Here is a 20,245-nt window from a genome sequence, read left to right as displayed (position 1 = left end):
CAGTATACAGTCTGTGTAGATCTTGATGATGAAAAATTCTGATCGAAGCCTATGGCTGTAATATAGATGTAGCATCAAAATAATATCACCAACTAATATTCTCTTGGCTGTGAAGACACACTAGGAGTGTCACTTCAAAAAGTGCTGATCCGTTAATGGGAAAAACCTTCAGAGCAAAAACCTATTGAGGATACAGTTTTGCTTTATGTCTAAGGCTCTTATGAAGATGAGATTTACACCAGCTTGGGGGATGAGACATGAAGAGTCTTATATTTCTGTGTTGCCAGAAATCATGTTTAAAGTGGTGGTTCTTGGATGTGGTGCTGGTGACGCTTTCCAGCATCATTCACAAGGTATACTATTATGACAAAAACCAATCCAGGCCTTACATGGGAGTTTTCTTGACTAAGATTTTCTTCCTGCATTTACAACATTATTTGGCTTTTGTCAACAAAGAAAACAAAGTTCAAGCAAAGAAATTTACTGCCAGAGACTTAATCATTGTAATGGTCCCTTGTGACTTCAAAAATATTACGATGAATCTCTGTTCAATAGCTTTTTGTTGGTTTTTGTTGTGGTTTTTTTTTGTTGTTTTTTTTTTTTTTTAACCCCGACAATATTTAAGGGAGCATAATTCTGATATTTAGATGAAATATTGAGTCTTGCGAACATAGGCTATGTTTATGCTCCAGTAACCAAGATATGTGCATTGTTTTATGGATATGAGGTCTATCGAGCAACCCGGTCTAGTGGAAAGTGTCCCTGCCAATGGCAGAAGGGTTGAAACTAGGTGATTTAAGATCTAACCATTCTATATTTATATGCTTCTACAATTTTCTTAGTCAGGAGGAAGAAATTTCTGTGACTAAGGAAGTAGCCTGTGACTCCAGCAATTGGAGTGTATTCCTCCCAGCTTTACCATGTAACGTCTGAAAGATACACTACTTTTCTGGGTCCCCATTTCTTCTTATGGGTGGTGTGTTCTTTTGTTAATTTATTAATTACAATCTATTACAAAAAATCACACATAACTGTGATGTGATTTTTTTTGAAGGTGTTACCAGGTTGCAGTATCCATATCTGAGATACCGAAATATCATAAGAGGCTCATTTTTTTTCAAAATCACATGTGAGATTCTTTTCTGTAGGTGTCAAACTTTTTCTTTTACTTTGCTGTCGATTAGGTGTGCATTGTGCAGAAGAGAGACACCAAGAAAATGTATGCCATGAAATATATGAATAAACAGAAGTGCATTGAGAGAGATGAAGTTAGAAATGTTTTTCGAGAGCTACAGATAATGCAAGGCCTGGAGCATCCCTTCCTAGTCAATCTATGGTAAGCAAATCTTTAAAATTCTATCAAGGATCTCCTGTTTTCTCCTTTTTGATGAATCAGTTCAGGTTATGGAAGGCTGGAAAGCCGAAAAGTATGAAAAATGTTTTGTATTTAGGTTTTGCAGAGGGTTTTGTTTTTCATGAATATTTTAAAGGTGCCCTTTTGCATTGGAATATTTAAACATCACACTCACATTTTCATTTTGGGTTTGGTTTCTCTCCAGGTTGTTACAGCAGCGTGTGGAACTGTGTTCTTCTTTACAGCTTCATAATTTTCTTTTTGACAATACCTGAACTAAACATCTGTTATGAGGCTGTGGAATATGAAACCCATCAATTCTATTAATATTTTTTTTAGTTGCTTCAGAGAAAATTCAGAACTCAATTACTCTTTAAAAACAGCTGACATTGAACAGCAGAAAAGCATTTTTTGTCCCTTGGAATTTCTCTTATCTTCCCTGTGCTAGCCACTGAACATCTTGGTCACAGATGAGTGTTAAAAATATTGATCAAGTAAAGACTAGCTTCAACTACATCACAAACTTAAAATATTTGCTGGCTTTTACATGCTGATAGTAGTAATGGGATGCAGACTTTTCTTCCCTTATCTAAAAATGACCTACATAATTAAATAGAAATGGGGACATAAGCCATTATGGTATGAAAATTGTTCCGTTAATGAATAGCTTGATTAGCTGCAGATGGTCACAGTGGAAACAGACCTGTTTTGCAAGGTTTAGCTGTCAATGCCTAACATACAGTCTTTTGCCTATCCTCTAGCTCAATCTTGACCTGTACATGTGAAAAATTTCTTGTCAGCTTAGCACATTTGTGAATTAAAAGCCAAATTATATTCTATCTTAAGTGAAGACAGCAAAGGACTTGATTCCAAAATTCATTCAAAAAGGACCTAATCATATATGTACGTCTGAAGTGGTCTCCATTTTACATGAATGATCATATTTGAGCTAACTTAATATTCTGTTGGAGGTTTAAATTAAAACATGTCGTGTGTCCACTGCTTTTCAGCAACCCTTCCTAGAAGAGGCACAAGCAGCTCCCTGCCAGGTAGCCAGCATGCTTGGAAATGCTCCACAGCATGTTTGGTCTACCATGATATCCAGAGTGGCTAAATGAGAGTAGGAGATCCTACTTTAAGGACTTCCATCCTTCCTGTTAAAGGTGGGAAACTGTGTAGTGAAACCTGGGATATATGAGACTCTGCTGAGATTCAGGGACTTGGACACAGGCAATTAAAACTGTAGAAAATTTTGCAAAAATAATTTGACACTAAGAATTTTCCTCTGAAGTGTTCCCCTCAAACATTATATATTCAAATGTCTAATGATTCAAACCTGACTCCAGAGTGGGCTCACCCTGGGCTAGTACAGCAAATGAAAATCTTGAACCCAAATCTCCCCAAAATTAATCTAGTCTACCCAAAATGACTCATTCTTTGTACCAGGCTCATAAAATGTTTCAATAATTAACCTTGCACAAGCCTAAATGAATTTAAAATAGCTTCTGATATATTTCTGGAGTGTCTGCACTTGCAGTGTTCCAGACCTCTGAATTCTCTATTTCAACTTTTGCCTGAATTTCAAGGTGTTCTACACATTGTCTTCAAATAATTACTTCTGTTATTGAACTACAGAGGTAAACCACAAAAGTCACAAGAGACCCTTGAATAATGGTCACATCTGTTATAGTAGCACTAAGCCTTATAAAGCTCTTGAACATCTTAATTATATTTATTAAATAATTGACCTTACATTTTATTTGGTTTTTTTGTCACAAAAAAAGAAACATTGTGAGTACAAATGGAGTATTCCTTAGCATATTTTACGTATTCCCAGAATAATCTCTTAAAATAACAGAATTTTCATTGATTGTTGGTGAAATGAGCAGCCTGTTTAATGTATTTTTTACTTGCACTTTAGACACAATAATAATTTGCATCAAATGCATTTACATTGAAGCTATAACTTACCTTAGATGTTTGGCAGGAACCCATGAGATTTCCTCTTATGAGCCAATTCCTGGCATACTAACGGAAGGAAATAGTTGAAGATGCATTTCTTCTATAGTAACTGTAGCTAGATTTGTGTTTCACTTTTCAGAATTAGAATTTTTTCTGTTCATTTTGTTAACTGCATTGTAAGTGTACAAATGGGCTACTAATTCTATCTTGTTTCACAAGCTGGAATATTAATTTAACAAGGAATGGTTATGTCATGGTATATGGACAGTAACACAGCTGCACTCTGTGTAAATATTGGGATTCTTTTGACTGGGGTGTTTTGGACTAGTCTGTCTGTCTAAGCTCTATCACAATCTAAGGGCACAGATCAGTTTTCTGAAATCCTACCTAAGGTAAGATTTCAGTGACTAAAACTCATAAATCCCATCAGCCTAATAAATTTAATTGGCATTTCCCCACTTATTTGGGGTCTCCAACTGAATTCCCAAGGATATTCAGGAGTAAGTACTGATCTGCCGCTGAGAGGTCTGTTGAAGCCCCCACATCAGTAGCCAGTCACTGACACTGTTCACTTAACTAAAAACCCGCTAGCCCTCTTAGATAAAACCAGAAATTCAGTTATAGGCAGGACTCGGACTAACGTGAGTAGTGGAAAACATCTTTTCCAAAATGGTTTAATTATGCCTTTTATATTAGACTGTCGTTAGGTAAAAGCCGAAAACAGACTTTGGATGAGTAACTGTAGAAAAGTGTGTTTGCATAAAACACCTTGTGGGCTTGTTGTTCAACAGTCATGTAGCCTGTGGAGAACTGGGGATCTGGCTGCCTATGCTAACGGAAGCCTAGACCTTATGCCTACCTCTCTCCAGACGAGTTGACTACTTGTCCGGTCCACAAAACATGATGATAGTGCTAAGATGTTGAAAAAGATATATAAATATATATACGCAATATATATATTTAAATAAACTTCTATATAGAAATATATATATTCAGCATATATATTTAAGTATATAAATAGTTATATAAAAATATATCTATCTTATTTGCCCCTTGTAATGTCAGTGAGAAGTAATTAGACGGCTGAACCAGTCTGGATAAGTCTCCAAAACTTGTCAGAAAAATCTACATTTCTCCATTGATTTGAAAGGGAAATTAGGTACTTATTTTGGTTGCATTGTCCCTTTCCTTGATTTCTCCCTTCCCTAATCCTCACTCATATAAAGCAAGACTTGAGCTTAAGTAGGTAGCCTAGATCTGATCTGCTGTTCTTTTGTCTGGAAGAGATATACATAATGACAAAATTAGGAAATTTATTACCAAAATACTTGGGTGTTTTCTTTTTTCAAAGTATCATTTCCTGTGAGATGAGCTTCAGTGTCATCAATTATTTTTTTTTCTTTTGTATAAATTGAAATGAAATATTATTTCTTTTAATTAAAAATTTCAAATTCCAACTCCATATTGAAAACATATTTGGAGGAAATTCTGCTCATGAAAATATTTTCATGAATTGGTGGGACTTCCCTGACCAGAACAGCTGATTTCAAAAGTTAATCATCAAGATCTTCAAAATAATGTTAATAGAGTGGTAAATCTCTCAACAATTCCTTGAACCAAAAGAACTAAACAAGCACTTTCATCTTTCTTTGAGGAATTACACCATCCGAAAGAAAAGTTGAAAACTCAAGAAACAAACATGAAGGCTGGAAAGTCCTTTAAGTTGTGCATGATAACTGCACAAAGTAATGAGATATGTGTAACCAATCTGTCATCAGTTAAATTCTCCTGGAGGGAAAGAGAAGATGCAAGAAGGCAAACCTTCTGCAGTGGGTAATTCTGCTGGCATCCATCAGTAACTCCATTATACAGAAGAATGCAAAACAGCTAATATAAAACAAGGGTTGCATCTCAACTCCGAGAAATATATATTAAAAAGCTTTTTGAGGCTCATGCATCTTCTCTGAGCTTTATTAAATTTAGCTTCACAATCTCAACTTATAAATCATATTATTTGAAGTATGAGCTGCCTTTCATAACATCTGACACAGAAAAGAATCATTCTTCTGTAAATGCTCATAATTGCTTGGAGGATAACTGTGTTTTTCAGGAAGGGCTTGGGGTTTATTTATAACCTTTATTTTAGAAATGAAATTGAATAAATACTTAAAGATATGTGAGCCTTGTAGCCAGTTTTATCACCCTTAGAGGAATTTCTGATGATAGGTATTTCTTCTTAAAATGAAAAGCAGTCCTGTTTTTTATCATGTGTATTTCAAGCATAGATGAATGAGCTGTGGAAATGTCAGCTGCTAACACAGTTCCACCTTGATACTACAATGCACTCCTCTGAGATCCAGCATTTGATCCATGCTTATCCTTCCCCAGATAGCTGGATGTCCCTTGGGCAAGAAGAGTGGCATTCCAGAAAGGATTTATATTTTAAATATCTTTCTCACAACATGCATTAGGACTGAGCCAAGAGCCAGGTCACTCTCTATGTCCCAGTGTGGCTAGAGTTGTCATTACCTGACTTGTCTTCAAACGTGAGTAATCCACTGGCTGCTCTGAAAATAATACAGCTTACCACAAAAGACAGAAGGTTTTTTTTAATCATAATAATAAAAATAATAAAAAATTATATATCAAAATAGTTTATCTGCTGATGTAGAACAGAAAAATCTGAAATTTTGCACCTCAAAACTTTTAGAACATGGAGGTGATTTTTCATAGTCTTGCTTAAAGCTATTATATCCTTTTGAAATTGTCAGAACAATTTCAAGGACAGCAAAGGGAGAAGGATGAAGACTTATTTTTGTCATCTTATAGGTCATTTTCCTAGTACGGACAGAACAATATGATATATTTAACAACTCAGGAAGAAGCATTAGCTGCATTTTCAGAGTGGCTCTATATTTTGATGTATTCTTTTTCTACACATCAGTCTATGGAAACTGTATGTATTTGGTAAGACAGATCTACAAAAGTACAAAACTGCTACCATCTAGAGTAAGACTAAGTTTCAAATCCAGTGAAAACTGGAATAACTGAAGAACACAAATCATAGCAAAAATGTTCGTGCATTTCTGAATTCAACTAATACCCCAACCTGTCTTCAAAACAAAGTGGAGATGAAAGACAGAAAAAAGAACCCTGGAGAGAAAAAATTATTGGTTTAGTCTCAGGCGTTGTATGGATTGTTTTATGCACTCACATGTACATACACATAACTGGAAATTATTACTTACCTGTGACGGTGCCCTTTCTAGAAAAGGCTGAGAGAAACATCACCTTGGACTTACCCCATAGCACAGCTCTGCTCCTCAGACTGGTATCAGAAACGTAAATAAACTTGCAAACTTAGGGAAGCAAGAACACCTGGCCAAGTGTTCTACTGCCGGGTAGAGCTGAAAATCGACTATCAAGGAGCATCATTTACTAATCAGAGACCCCAAGCACCAAAAGAAGGTATTTTAGGTCAGTCTTAGATGAGTTTGTTTAGTGTCTGCAGTGTTGTGTCTGTGTAACTTGCATTGACATACTAGACCTAATTTAGAGTGAGAATTTTCTCTCTGATATGTAGTATGACCAGCTTTCTGAGCTTCATGAGACTCCATACTAAAGGCTGTTCATGATCTAACAGAGCTATATGATATTTTTGAAAGGGAGCAGGGGGCTTGTGGTGTTTCCTGTTAGGACACAGATCGGTTGTTTGCAACTAGCCTGTTCATTTCTTACTCCTTTTGTGAATTTAGCTGAGGTCATGAAACCCAGGCCATGTAATCCTGAACAATTCTAACTATCTGATGGGCTCTAAGATTCCTTTCCAGGCAAAAAGAAAGTGTAAATCAAGGGAGAAAGATATATTTAGTTTCTTGCACAGAGCTGAGACGGGTGAACTCTTTTTGCTACAGAGGGAGCGAAGGGTAAGTACTTTTCTCAAATAGCTAGATCAATTCATCACTGTATTAATGTAACTCTGAAGTAGGTAAAGATATGGAAGTTTTATATCTAAGATTGAAAACATGGCTGCTCCCCAGAGCCTTAGGAGAGATAATGATAGAGGGAAAAGGGGCAGGAAAAGGTGATGAAACAGCAGGAAGGGCAGGATAATTGGAAGAAGGGAATATCGGAAAGATTTGTCTTGAGTTGCAAATATTCAGGATATTATTTCTGGCTGTGGAAATGACATTAAACTCAACCCTGCCGGTTGGTAACCTCTGGATGCTTGTGCTGAATGAGTGTTAGCTGTAACATCTTCACTGACAGGTGAATTCATGACCTAGCAGTTATTTATTTTTGTGCTGATTTTAATACACTAAGATACTAATTGGCAGTAGTGGAACACTGTCTCAAGTCCATGTGTATTGAATTTTGCTCTGGCAACTAATTGTTGCCTATGAGAAATTGCTGTCACCTTGAAATAGACATCTTTGGACTTAACTTTAATACATTCCTCTTGAAAGCAGGAATTGGCCTGTGGCATAGTTGAAGTTTTGATCTTTCTTGCATTAAAAACTGCTGCAGCAGATATTTCATCTCATGTATCTCATTGCACCCTGGGACCTTTCTTAGGAGCTTGTCTTCTGCATCATTCTTATTGTGACAGGGACTTTTATTTGCTGACCCATAACAAACTTTTCTCACACAAACCTTTCATTGCAAGAGGAATTTTATTATAAACAGTGGTGAACACCAAGCCGCTGGAAAAAATAATCCCTTTGGGTTTAGGTATGTACAGTTTCAGTCAAGTTCATCTTATGAGTTTGTGATTATTGCATTGTTCTCTTCCACAGGGGGATAGCTGCTATGCAAAGGAGACTGTCCTGAGCTTGGCGTTAGCCTTGGCCATGTCTCAGGTCTGTGGTGTAGATAGTCACAATAATCATCTGCACATTTGTGTCAGGGATGAGTGTAGTTTCTCGCTACTCGTGTGGTGAGGGACGGAAGCACTAGTTCCCTTCGAACTAGGGCTGAGACATAGAGCATTCACGGAATGCGGGTCAACAACGATTTATTGCGCAGTTACAATCCTTATATCTGCCGCCCAAGCACCTCCCCAGAGTCAGCTGGTTCCTGTCCCTCCTAGCAGCTTCCTGTCCATGCACCAATCCCTACAGATGAGTACTTTTTTTTTTGGAGAGAAGCAGAGCTCCCAGTGCTGTGGCAGAGGTATTCTCGGGAGAGCTTGCAGGGAAGCTGGTTTTCAGTGCTCTCAGAGTAATGAATGAGAAAGAAAGAAGAAAAGCACTGAGACATTGCTTCAGACTCTTCAATTGCCAGTTCAGGAAAGCAGTGCCCTTCTTTTGCCTTTTTTAGTTTTTTTTTTAAATTCTCTGCTTTAAAGGTTATGAATGCCAAACATGACAGCTAGTGTGTAATTAGACTGATAACAAAGGTCCTATAGGTAAAGTGGTTCTCATAATCAGTGACAGAGTAATTAGTTCATCATGCAAATCTGCTGTTTTCAGGCAGGCTAGATTGATTGTTACCCATGCTCTGGAAACTGAGACTGTAATTAGCCTGTACTAAAAGCTCTCTTAAAGGTAGACTATATAAGATGATGCTTAGCACTGTATTAATGAAGCTCAACTGTGGGACAGCCATCAGATTGCAAAACTGTCTTGGATGCCTTGTGAAATTATCTCTAGATATCCAGAGTGTGAATGTAAATTATATGATGAGTGAAGCATCCCTGCCCATGGCAGGGAGGTTGCAACTAGATGATCTTAAAGTCCTTTCCAACCTTAACTATTCTATGATTCCATGATCATTACAAAACAAAAGTAAGTTCTTCACAGTTTCAGTGCAAAATTTGGATACTGAACAGATCTTACAAATCCACACTTCGTCCAAAAATGTTATTCTTGAAGACTATCGGTGGTATAATATGGCTTGGAAATTATTCCTGGTTTACTTTAGAATATTTTTGGCATTTTAGTGATTATACCTTTAGTTTAAAGTTTAAACCAGATAAAACACATAGGTGAATTCCTTTTTTTTTTTTTTAGATTGAAGTAAAATTCAGGGCACCAATCCTTGAAACAAAACAAAAAACCCACCACAGAATGAGCAGGTAACATTGAAATAGTGATTGGAATAACACTTGTGTATTTCAGGTAATACGTTAGCTCTTCAAGCTAGATTTTTCCTTTTGGCTTCTGCTAGAATGCCAAGTCTATTTTTCATGTTGTCAAATATTAAAAGTTGGGAACTTTTTGGCCAAATGTCTGGAAGGGACAGAACAGAACCCAAAAGTCTGACTATACAAGGGATAAGAGGTGGAAATAAATAATAATAAAAATCCTAAATATAAAGCAATTTAAGTTTTGCATTGTAGGAATTGTTTCAAATAGAGTGGATTTAAAGTGACAAATGGTGTCATTGAACCAAGGCAGGAAGTTCTGTAATGCCCTATTGTTTTAGTATTGCCTGCTTAGGGGAAGCTTTGCCTTGGTTCATTAAAATTTATCAAATCTTTTATTATTTTAAAAGTCAACTACAGATTTTTACAGCCTGAGTGTGCTCTTAATTCCAGTTCATTGAGCTAAAATAATATTTATTGTACTTGTAAAGTGCAGTGAGAAGCTGATACTAAGGCTTCAGAAAATTATTAATGGTATCCTGTTTCTACATTAATGACAGTTTTGCAGTGTAAAGTTCTCATTAGAAGAGACTAACTCTTACGTTTCATAAGTACATGCCACATAAAGGACGATTTAAGGTTCTATTTCTACTGATGATGTACCTTTTGCAAATTGCATCCTAACTAAGAAAAGGTCATGGGCTCTGAAGAAGATGACTATCTAAATTTCCCTGCAAATCAGTTGTGGCCAGCAGGACAGTGAGTTCTGCCTGTCACGTTCTCTGTACCTATCTAAACTAGAATTTGTCCAGGGTGCAGAGGGTAAATTCTTTCTTGCAAAAAGCCACAGTGGTTGGATTGAGTCTTGTTGGCAAACAAGCAAAATAAAATTCATAGAAGTAACTCTTCTTACTTACTGTGGCTTTCACAGACTCACCAACAGGAAGAAGGATAAAGAAAATAAGGATTCAGACAGAAGTGATAATGAGCCTGATAGCGGATGTGAACTATGGGATGAAAGGAGTTGGCATTTTTCACCTTCGGTGGGTAGAGAATTGAGAGGCAGGACAATTTTCACTTTGTGAAACAGGTTTACTGGATGTTCCAGGGTTCACATGTGAACACCTGCATATTTTTACTAGATCTGGAAGTCTGGTATGGCAAAGTCTTCCATTTGTCATGGTCTAACTTCCTGCATATAAATAGTTTTTAGCAAAGTATGGGCTTAGCCAAACTACCTACAGTTGCACTATCACTATTCTAAAAGCCTGGCAGCACGTGGTGTCTAACAAGGCTCCCAAAGAATAATAATGAGGACCAAAGTCTGATTCTGATCCATATTTGGGATCACTTAAATTGCAAAAGGTACTTATGAAGGATAGAGTTTTCTAGCATTTGTTCAAGTGGAAAAAAAATTTTATCTGTACTGAAGAACTGGCAGTAGTTATTTGAATACAAAAATATAGAAAGATTTATAACTCTGGCTTTCAAAAGTAGTGAAACATTGAAAATGACATTGTGAGCATCTAGAATCACAGAGAGCACTGTGGCTTTGGGACTAGGTCTGAGGTGGCCATGTCACACAGCTGTGCTATCAAGAAACAAACAGCTCTTCCTCCACATCCCAAGTAAAAAGCTCTAAGATGAGCATTTTGCCAGAGCTGTGTGAGCAGCAGCCTGGGGCAGCTGAGCAGCACAACAGGATTCACTCAGAGTAACGCAGGAAAAAGCACTGCTTTTCTTGACTCTTTGACCCAGTTCATTCCTGAAGAAGAAATTGAACTTTTCTGTTAGCACTCTTCTGCCAGTGAGCTTGTATTTAATTTTCCTTTGAGCCCTTAAACAACTCCATACTGCATCTGCCTCTGTTCCTAATCAAGGAAGGTCTTTTTCTGCTCAGCAAGGTCTGTTACTCACTTGTGACATACAGTGAAATGCTTGCTCAGATGTAGTCTCCTGGGTTTCCTCTCCTGTTCTTCTTAATCTTCTCTGGAGTTGTCTGGCTGGCAGGCCATTTCCTTGTATGAAGGCTGTTGATGTCTGGTGAAATCTGAGGTTTATTTTATTTCCTGAAATGTGGCTGGATAAACTAAGTATTTTTAAATATATCTTTTTTTTTTTTTTCCTTCTTGTAAATAATTTGAGAGCATTTTATGACTTTTTAAATAGTGTTTTGATATGCCAGTTTCAGGATGCCCCATCAATAAATATTGAGGTGCCTGTGGTTCTTTCTTTTGTTGTTTATCTAGTACAACTGATGCTGCATGCAAATTAACTGCATAACTAGTGGCAATAGCTGATACTCCAATTCAGATGAAATAATGTCTTTAATTAGTATTATCACAACCTCTGACAAGTATAGCCTGCTTTAATTACATCCTGTATTCATTACTCTAACTGTTCTAATGAACAGGTTCATTTCACACTCTAGAGTCTTTTTTGTTTCTTTTACTCAGGAGACATCTGAAAACTTAGAATGTCACCAAGGCTCATGTGCTCTCCTGAGTTGTCTATGCTCTTTCCAGGGACAAGAGAAAAATGGGGTCCTGCAAATTGTTGTCCAGTGTCTGCTCAAGCAGGGAACCCTGGGTTCCCTGCTTTTTTTTTTTGTAGAACACCTCTACATACTTGCAGGCGTGACTGCTTTATAAGCTACAAGATGAGGGAAAATAAGACTGCTGTCTGTAGCTTCAGAGAAACGGAGCTGTCAAACACCATGGGGCTGGGGAGCAGCGTTGTGCATAGTGTTTTCCAGCCTTGTGCACAGAAAAGGGCAGGAGTCATAGCCGAGGCTCCCAGACAGGCTGAAAGCACAGAGTGGCTGGCACTGGGATCCCATCACTGTCACAGTCACAGTTCAGTGGTACATCAGCAGAAATCAATATGCTCCCTGCTTAAATACTCTTATCCCCTGTTTAATCAGTTGTCTGTGAAGCGATTAAGTTTATCCTTGGAAAGATACTTTCTTTTATTCATTCATAATTCCCGGAAGTGGAGGACATATACTTACAGTGAAATGAAATGATAGTGCCCAACAAGCATCTCCTTCCTTGTGTCATGGTGGGTTTTGTTGTAGCCTAGAATCAGTGCTAAAAACAAAATCCTATAACTATCCATTGATTAACCTGGGAGAAAAAGTACTACTCTGAATTTCCTGTATATCTTAAAGAAGTTGGTTAAATAATAACAAGAAAAGTTCCACTTAAGCTTACAGGACTTTCACTCATGCTGTCCTCTACCCTCTTCCACATTCTCTAAGTACTGAATTTTTAACACGAAGCTGCAGGAGAAGCCCACATAAAAGCATCATGTGTACCATCATGCCTGCAGGGTCTTCTTCTAAGTACAAGTCTAGAAGAGTAAGATGTGGTGGCTCCTACCTCTTCAAACACTGAGTCTTTGGGGAAAAAAAAGAGATCTGGAAGTGAAGTGAATAACTTCACAATACAAAGACGAATAAAAGAAAAGCAGGTGACAAAGTAGTGTTTAATGAGGAGAGATCCTTCTTTCTCAACTATTTCTTTAACATCCTCTTGCCCCTATTTTGACGATTCCTCTCACCATCAGTGCCTACACCCTGACATCTCCTCTCAAGCAATCCAACAGGCTCTTGTGTCTCATGCAGGTTGGTTCTTGCTCTTGGTGAGAAACCACCAGGCTGCAGGGACTAAATGAAAGAGCAGTTCAGAATGGTCCTTCCTCCTTTACATTTATCCCTCAAAATATGTCATCTGGGGCGGTATGAGGAGGAAGGGATTCTTTCTTATCCATCTTGAACTTCTTATTTCTTTTTATATATATTTATGGGAATACTTTTTTATTTTAATAACAATCCTTTATGCATTTGAAAAGTGTGTAGCAGGTGCTGACATAATGTTAGAAATAACTACTCAGTACTTCTGCTGGATAGAAGATGCATGGGACAATAATTAGGTTCCATTGTTTCTTTGCCTTTAATTTAATGTGGGTTTCCATGACAGCAAAGAGAGACAAATCAGTCAAAGCCAATGGTTAAAACTGACAATTTGCATTCTGGTCACTAGCCTTTAAAATGCAATGTACATTCAAATAATTAGATTGTCTGAGTGTCTGGTCACATGTTATACTGCTGTCTGTTCATTTATAGCAGTCTTCTGTGAAAATGTAAACTATTATGGGATGCTGATCTGCAATTCTGACTCTCTTATTTACAGAGTAGTCTATTCAAATCCAATAAAAGGTTTAATCCTAACTAATGCAGTGATAGTAGTAATAAAAGCAGCATAGGAAATGTTAGTGATGTAGCCTAACTACTTATGTATATGGAAGTTGTATATAGAGATGGCTGAAGGTAGTTTTAACAGAAAATTTAGCACAAAATATTGTGCTGATTAAAATCTACTTTTTTGCTTTCTTCTGAGTCTCTTGCTTCCATTAGAAAGAAAAATAATCTGAATATGCAGAAACATCTTGATTCTGTAATGTTGGCTTCAATTCTCTGGCAAATTGTAGTCTGATGCATTTGCTCACTGTTTTGTTCAAGAGGCAAAGATGAGAAGAGTTTAGGTACACCCAACAATCTAGTTTACATAAATTTACATACATTTTTTGAGACAGCTTATTCCTCACTGTAAGAATTGTTCAAAAAAATCTTTAAACATTTGATTTATGTTACTGTTCTTAATCCTTAAAGCTAACGATTGATATGGGTATTTAAGATAGTTGTAGGCTTCCCCATATAGAACTGAAAAGGGGAAATATGAAGTCATTGTAAACTTTCTTCAGTGCTGGCAGAGGAGAAATTTGGTTTTAATATTCTCTTGCTGTCAAATGGATTTTATTTAAGTCTGCAAACTACATCAGCATTCTCCAAAATGGTCATCTTTGTATGAACAGTGTCTTCCATTTCAAAATGTTGTTTCTCTTTTGTGTGATGGAAAGCACTGACATACATTGTTGAAACAAATACATGTAAAATATCTCCTCCTATTTTCAGCTATCTTCTGGAGCATCAGCATCCATGAGTATATCTCCTAAAATAGCTCCAAAAGTAATTAGACATGAGGTGTTGCATCTGTGTCTCATTTGCACAGGCCAGAGAAGTTGCTGCTTTTTCTGAGAGAAATCTGAAGCGGAAGAATCATCAAAAGACAAAAGCTATGGGGCAATTGTTGTGTTCTATGACAAGGGAGACAAAAGCACTCAATTCAACTATTTGGCATGTTTATTTGAAAAATACTTAGCAGCAGCTGGGGAGAGCTGGCTGAAGAGTCACTGACTTCGTAAGACTCCATTCTTGGGGGTAAGCAGAAGATGACTAGATAATTAAAGTTCTATGCTTCACCCCTTCCTCAAACACCCCCAGCCTCACCCCAAGTCTTTCTAGAGGTAGTCTTACAGATGTTTATGAAGGCTCAAACAAGTGACTGCAATGTATCTTACAGAGAGCAAGCCTGGGTACATACCCACTCTATTCCTCCAAACTGGTGATTTGCTATGCAGAAGAAGTAGGATTTTGTACCTTATACTCCTTTCTGTATATAGGAGAAATCACATCACAAAAGGTAGAAAACTCTGCATAACTTAAAAACCAAACCCACTAAGCAGCACAATAATGTATAAGCTGGAGGGGGAATGAGTGGGAAGGAGGACTTGTTTGTTTCCTTTGGGTTTTTTAAGGAAACCAAACACTGGAAAAAACTGTAGTGGAAGAGAAGACAAGCTCATGTCCAGGACTCTTGAGACAAATGGTCTCACTGAAAGGCTTAATTGCGATGGACGCTATACACTTCCATTGAATAAGTAACTGGACCAGAGTAAGTGATTGCTATTATTACTTGCCTTTAAGGAAAAATACCAAGCAAAATCAATTTATTTAAATTTATTTATATATTTTAAGCCTTTGACAATTTGTACAAGAAAGGTTTGTATAAGCAAGGCATTGGCTGCTGAAGAAAACAAGGCGCTTGTAAAGCCTCAAGGATAGATGTATGGATGAGGTGGCTATGTAAAAAAGAAAACATAGAAAGTGGGTAGATGTATAAAGATGTTGGGAGAGCAAAAAGAATCGCAAATGAAAATCCAGACTGAACCTCCTGATACAAGATGTACCATAGAATTAGGTAGTTACAAAAATGTCTGGGCTGAATAGGAGTCTGATTACAGTGGTGACAGCCTGCATTTGAAGAGAAGGAATCAGAGGAGTGTTAGACACTGGTTCATTACTTGTGAGGATACTCAAACCCCTCCCCTTTGGGTTGGTCTATTTTAGAGCAATTCTGCCTCTCCTTCTATCTATTGCTGACATAATCTGAGTACAAACTGAAAGCAGAAATAATGATGGTGAGAATGGTAATGGGCTTTCATGAAATAAAAGTGATGAGCTGGCCGTGGCTAGGCACCAGGTGTCCACCAAAGCTGCTCTGTCAATCCCCCCCTCAGCTGAACAAGGGAGAGGAAATATAACAAAAGGCTCCTGGGTTGAGATAAGGAAAGGGAGAGACCACTTATCAGTTACCATCATGGGAAAATCAGATTTGACTCAGGGAAACAGTTTCATTTATTACTGATCAAATCAGAGCAGGATAAAGAGAAAACAAAAAATAAATCTTAAAACACCTTCCCCTCCACCCCTCCCTTCTTCCAGGGCTCAACTTCACTCCTGATTTCTCTGTGGCTCCTTCCTCCTCAGAGGGAGGACTCCTCACACTCTTCCCATGCTCCACTGTTGGGTCCTTCCCACAGCAGACAGTTCTCCATGAACCTCTCCAGCATGAGCCCTTCCCACAGGCTGCAGCTTCGTGAACTGCTCCAGTGTGGGACCCTTCATGGGGTGCATCCTTCAGGAACAGACGGCTCCAGTGTGGGTCTCTTGCAGGGTCACCAGTCCTGCAGCAAACCTGCTCCAGTGTGGGCTCCTCTCTCCATGGGGCCACAGGTCCTGCCGTGACCTTGCATGGGCTTCCCACGGGGTCACAACCTCCTTTGGGCATTCCCTTGCTCCAGTTAGGGGTCCTCCATGGGCTGCAGGTGGAGATCTGCTCCACCACGGACCTTCATGGGCTGCAGGGGCACAGCTGTCTCACCATGAGCTGCACCACAGGCTGCAGGGGAATCTCTGCCCTGGTACCTGCAGGACCTCCTGCCATACTTCTACACTGGCCTTGGTGTCTGCAGGGCTGTTTCTCTGGTATATTCTCACTCTGCTTTTTGGCTACAGTTGCTGTTGAGGAGTTGTCCCTGCCCCTCCTCACCCCCCTCAATACCTTATCGCAGAGGCGCTACAACTGTCACTGATGGGCTCAGCCTTGCCAGGAGTGAGTCCATCTTGGAGCCAGCTGCATTGGCTCCATCAGACACAGGGGAAGTTTCTAGCAGCTTCCCACAAAAGTCACCCCTGTAGCTCCCCTGCTACCAAAACCTTGCCATGCAAACCCAATACACTAAATCTTGGAGATGAAGGATGGATTAACTTTCTGTCTGTAAAGGGGTATGGGAAGGTCTGGAATCATATTCTGCTGGATCCAGAAGACTGATCTGACAGCAGATATGCATAGAGGCTCTGAAGGATGTGGTAGTATGGTGCATCTATGAAAATACCACAGAAAGCACAAGCCCTGGCAGAGGAGAAAAAAACACATAATGATGCTTTTGTAAAGAAGTAAATACAATTTTAGCAACTTTCAAGTTAGGCAAGGCATGGCAGAGACCAGTGCTACAGGAGCTCCAAAAATGGGAGTGCCTCATATTTAAGCCAGGAGCACATTTACTATGAGAAGTAAATATGCTACAGAAGGAAAGAAGTATGCCCAAGCAGTTGGGAAGCAGCAGATGCTTAAGTACTCTGCAGAGAGAGCCCTTTGCCCCTGAAAGAGCTGAAGTTTTATGGTAACTTGAGAACAAGAATAGCCATAATTCCAATAAATGGTACTTTCCCATGCAGTAATGCTGTTTTGGCCTCTGACATAAACTAGTGTAAATATCTCTTAAAGACTATTTTGTCTCAACTTCCTTCTTGTCTGCCAAAAAGAAGAGAGAAAATAGGACAGCATAAAATGCTATGTGAAATGTATACATACATGTAACTTCAGTAGCTCCTGACACTTGCAGGGGCTGCTTGCAAGGACGATAATCCTCAGCTCCCTTTGTGGTGGGGCAGGCAGGTGGGAGAGCTGCGAGAAGAGCTCTTGTGGAGGAAGAAAGATGCTGCTTGACTTGACTGTGGGAGGGAAAGGCTGTATGATGGAATGAGCAGGGTGTAGCTGAAGTGTAACTGATGGGAAAACTAAGGATTGTGTGCCAAAAAAAGGCTACAGGTTGAAACAGTCTTTTTTAGTCTTTCTCTTGTGGGGGTTGTGGGGGTGACTATATACAAGTTTTCTTTTGTTTTCCAGAGTACATAGACCATCGTGACTTGTACTTCTCATATGAGATTTACCTATCAAAACAGCTCTCTAACACACAGGCCAAATCACCTTAGGGAACTGGACTAGGGTTCAGTTTGGGTAAATTGTGAGGAAGACTCCTATTTTAAGTGGAGGTTTTGGTGGGAGGCTTTTTGTTGTTGTTTAGGGTTTTTTGTTTTGTTTTGTTTTTAAAGTGTTGCAAGGCAAAAGATGTTGTAAATCTGCCTTTTACTCTTCTGAATTCTTAGGTGCATTACATTCTTCATTGCAGAGGACAAATCATTCTATCCAGACTAGAAATGCAAATATTGTTCTGCACACAAGGAATCATAAACTTTCCTTCATGACCTTGAGAAAACTTAGCTATCTAGAGTTTTTTCTTGTCTTCTGTGTTGGAAGTTGTCCTCTCATCAAAGTTGCAGTGGGTTGCTTTGCAGATGAGGTTTTTTGAACCAAGAATTCAACTGAAGCTAGCATCTCTTTCTTAGAAAAATGTGAAGGGAAAAAAATTCCAGTATTTGAAACTGCTGGAATAGCACATTTTTAGTACAGAGGCCAAAGATTCAAGGTTTTGGATTCCTATAGCTTAGTCAGTCTTACAGAACCCATGGGCTCATTAGTTCAGATCAGTTCTGATGGAGAATGAACCGAGATGATCCAAAAGGGGATGTATTGGTGCTTACTACGGAAATTTAAAGTGCTTATGAAGATAGGTGCTTGCTATGAATAAATTAATTTATCCATAGCACAACAGTAAATTCCAGTCCTTTTTGGAGAAAGAGGAATAATTTTTGCAGCCAACAGTCAACAGCAGAGAGGTAGCTAAAACATCTAACTGAATTTTATTAAGTTCTTCAAGGCTGTATCTGTATTAGCAAGGAGCACACTGCGTGCCCTGTATGAATGGATTTCTAGAGCAAAGCAATTGTTGCTGAGGTTCTAAAATGCATGCTGTGCTTATTTTAGGGTTCTTTGCTTCAGACTAATCTAGTTCAAGCTGAGTCCATGGTGGTGTGCACTAGGTACATTTCTAAAGAGCATCTTCCTGTTTCTTCAAAAATGAATTGGCTCTAATACTGCTCTGGAAGGTGTATCAGACCACAGTAACTGTGGCTGTGGGGAAAACCTCTTCAGAAGTATGCTCATTGTCTAAACGAAAGTGTTAATTTAGACACATTTTGTGCTATCTCATCGATGACTGTAGCTCTCAAGAAAAATATTGAACTTCAGACTTATGCCACTTAGGAGGCATTCTAAAGCACAGCTTAACACCTTGCTTGACACTGAAATTAAGAGCTTATCATAACAAATGGAAATAACAAAGCTCTTCCAGAGGACACTGATGTCTAAAAGATCAGTATAAGTTGCATAAAAAGTTGATATAGGCTTGTGTGTACAAAGCTTTACTAGCAGGGTACATAACTGATGCCATATATTGACTTCAAAGTTATTGGAGAGAGTGAAGGCATGGAGGTTGGGGGCGTGGGAACGAAAAGAAGAGGAAAAAATAGAGATAGAGCAGTGCCCAGCTGGAAGAAGTGGTAGGGCCCCACATTAGCATCTTCACAGTGCAGAGGTGTTTCCTGGCACTGCTCTGGTAGTTTCATAGCTTTCCTTGGGACTCCTTGTCAGTTCTTATTATAGCATGAGCACCAATTGCAGCACATTTCTTCAGATGCACATGTTGTACACTGACTGGCTGCTAAGCTCTGTACATCTATATTGCAAGTTCATATTTTGGAGTATGCGAATGATTATGTACCGCGTTATCTACGGGGCTGAATATACAAGTAGAATATGAAGAGTAGGGGATTACAGACTAAAAGCTATAAGGTCAATCTACAAACACAGTGTTAAAGAATCTGGCATTGCAGCTCCATGAAGGCAAAGGCAGTTGGGATGCTTTCCCTTGGGGTGAAGGCACTGCCACAGTGCCTTTGGAGTGTGCAAGTGAAAGTCTACTAGTGAAGGGCTGGCAATATAATTGGAAATTGAAGGTCGTTCCTCAGTATTAACAGTAGTTAAAACACTTAAGGCACCATACAATAAATATTATTTTGGTTCAGAGCAACAAAATGCTGCGTGGAGACCTCATAGCAGCCTTCCAGTATCTGAAAGAGGCCTATATGGAGGCTGCGGAGGGACTCTTCATTAGGGACTGTAGTGATAGGACAAGGGGTAATGGGTTCAAACTTAAACAGGGGAAGTTTAGATTGGATATAAGGAGGAAGTTCTTTAAGGGTGGTGAAGCACTGGAATGTGTTGCCCAGGGAAGTTGTGAATGCCCCATCCCTGGTGGTGTTCAAGGCCAGGTTGGACAGAGCCTTGGGTGCCATGGTTTAGTGTGAAGTGTCCCTGCCCATGGCAGGGGGGTTGGAACTTGATGATCTTAAGGTCCTTTCCAACCCTAACTATCCTATGATTCTATGATTCATGAAGCAGTAAGCACCCTACAGTTCA

At 38.8% G+C, this 20,245-nt stretch overlaps 1 protein-coding gene across 2 annotated transcripts in view; it reads left to right on the top strand.

Annotated features, from left to right (window-relative positions):
* The window catches only part of STK32B (serine/threonine kinase 32B), a gene marked incomplete at both ends in the record, with an annotated part of 167,693 nt that overhangs the window by 33,496 nt on the left and 113,952 nt on the right, over positions 1–20,245 (top strand). For both annotated transcript variants that reach the window (XM_080634177.1, XM_080634178.1), the window contains one exon: positions 1,185–1,336. In XM_080634177.1, the coding sequence (XP_080490303.1) occupies positions 1,185–1,336 (152 nt within the window). The remainder of the gene's footprint in view (positions 1–1,184; positions 1,337–20,245) is intronic.

This window comes from Psittacula echo (genome assembly GCF_963264785.1).
Source record: "Psittacula echo genome assembly, chromosome: 1".
Taxonomy (NCBI): domain Eukaryota; kingdom Metazoa; phylum Chordata; class Aves; order Psittaciformes; family Psittacidae; genus Psittacula; species Psittacula echo.
This window is presented reverse-complemented; position numbering and strand designations above follow the sequence as displayed.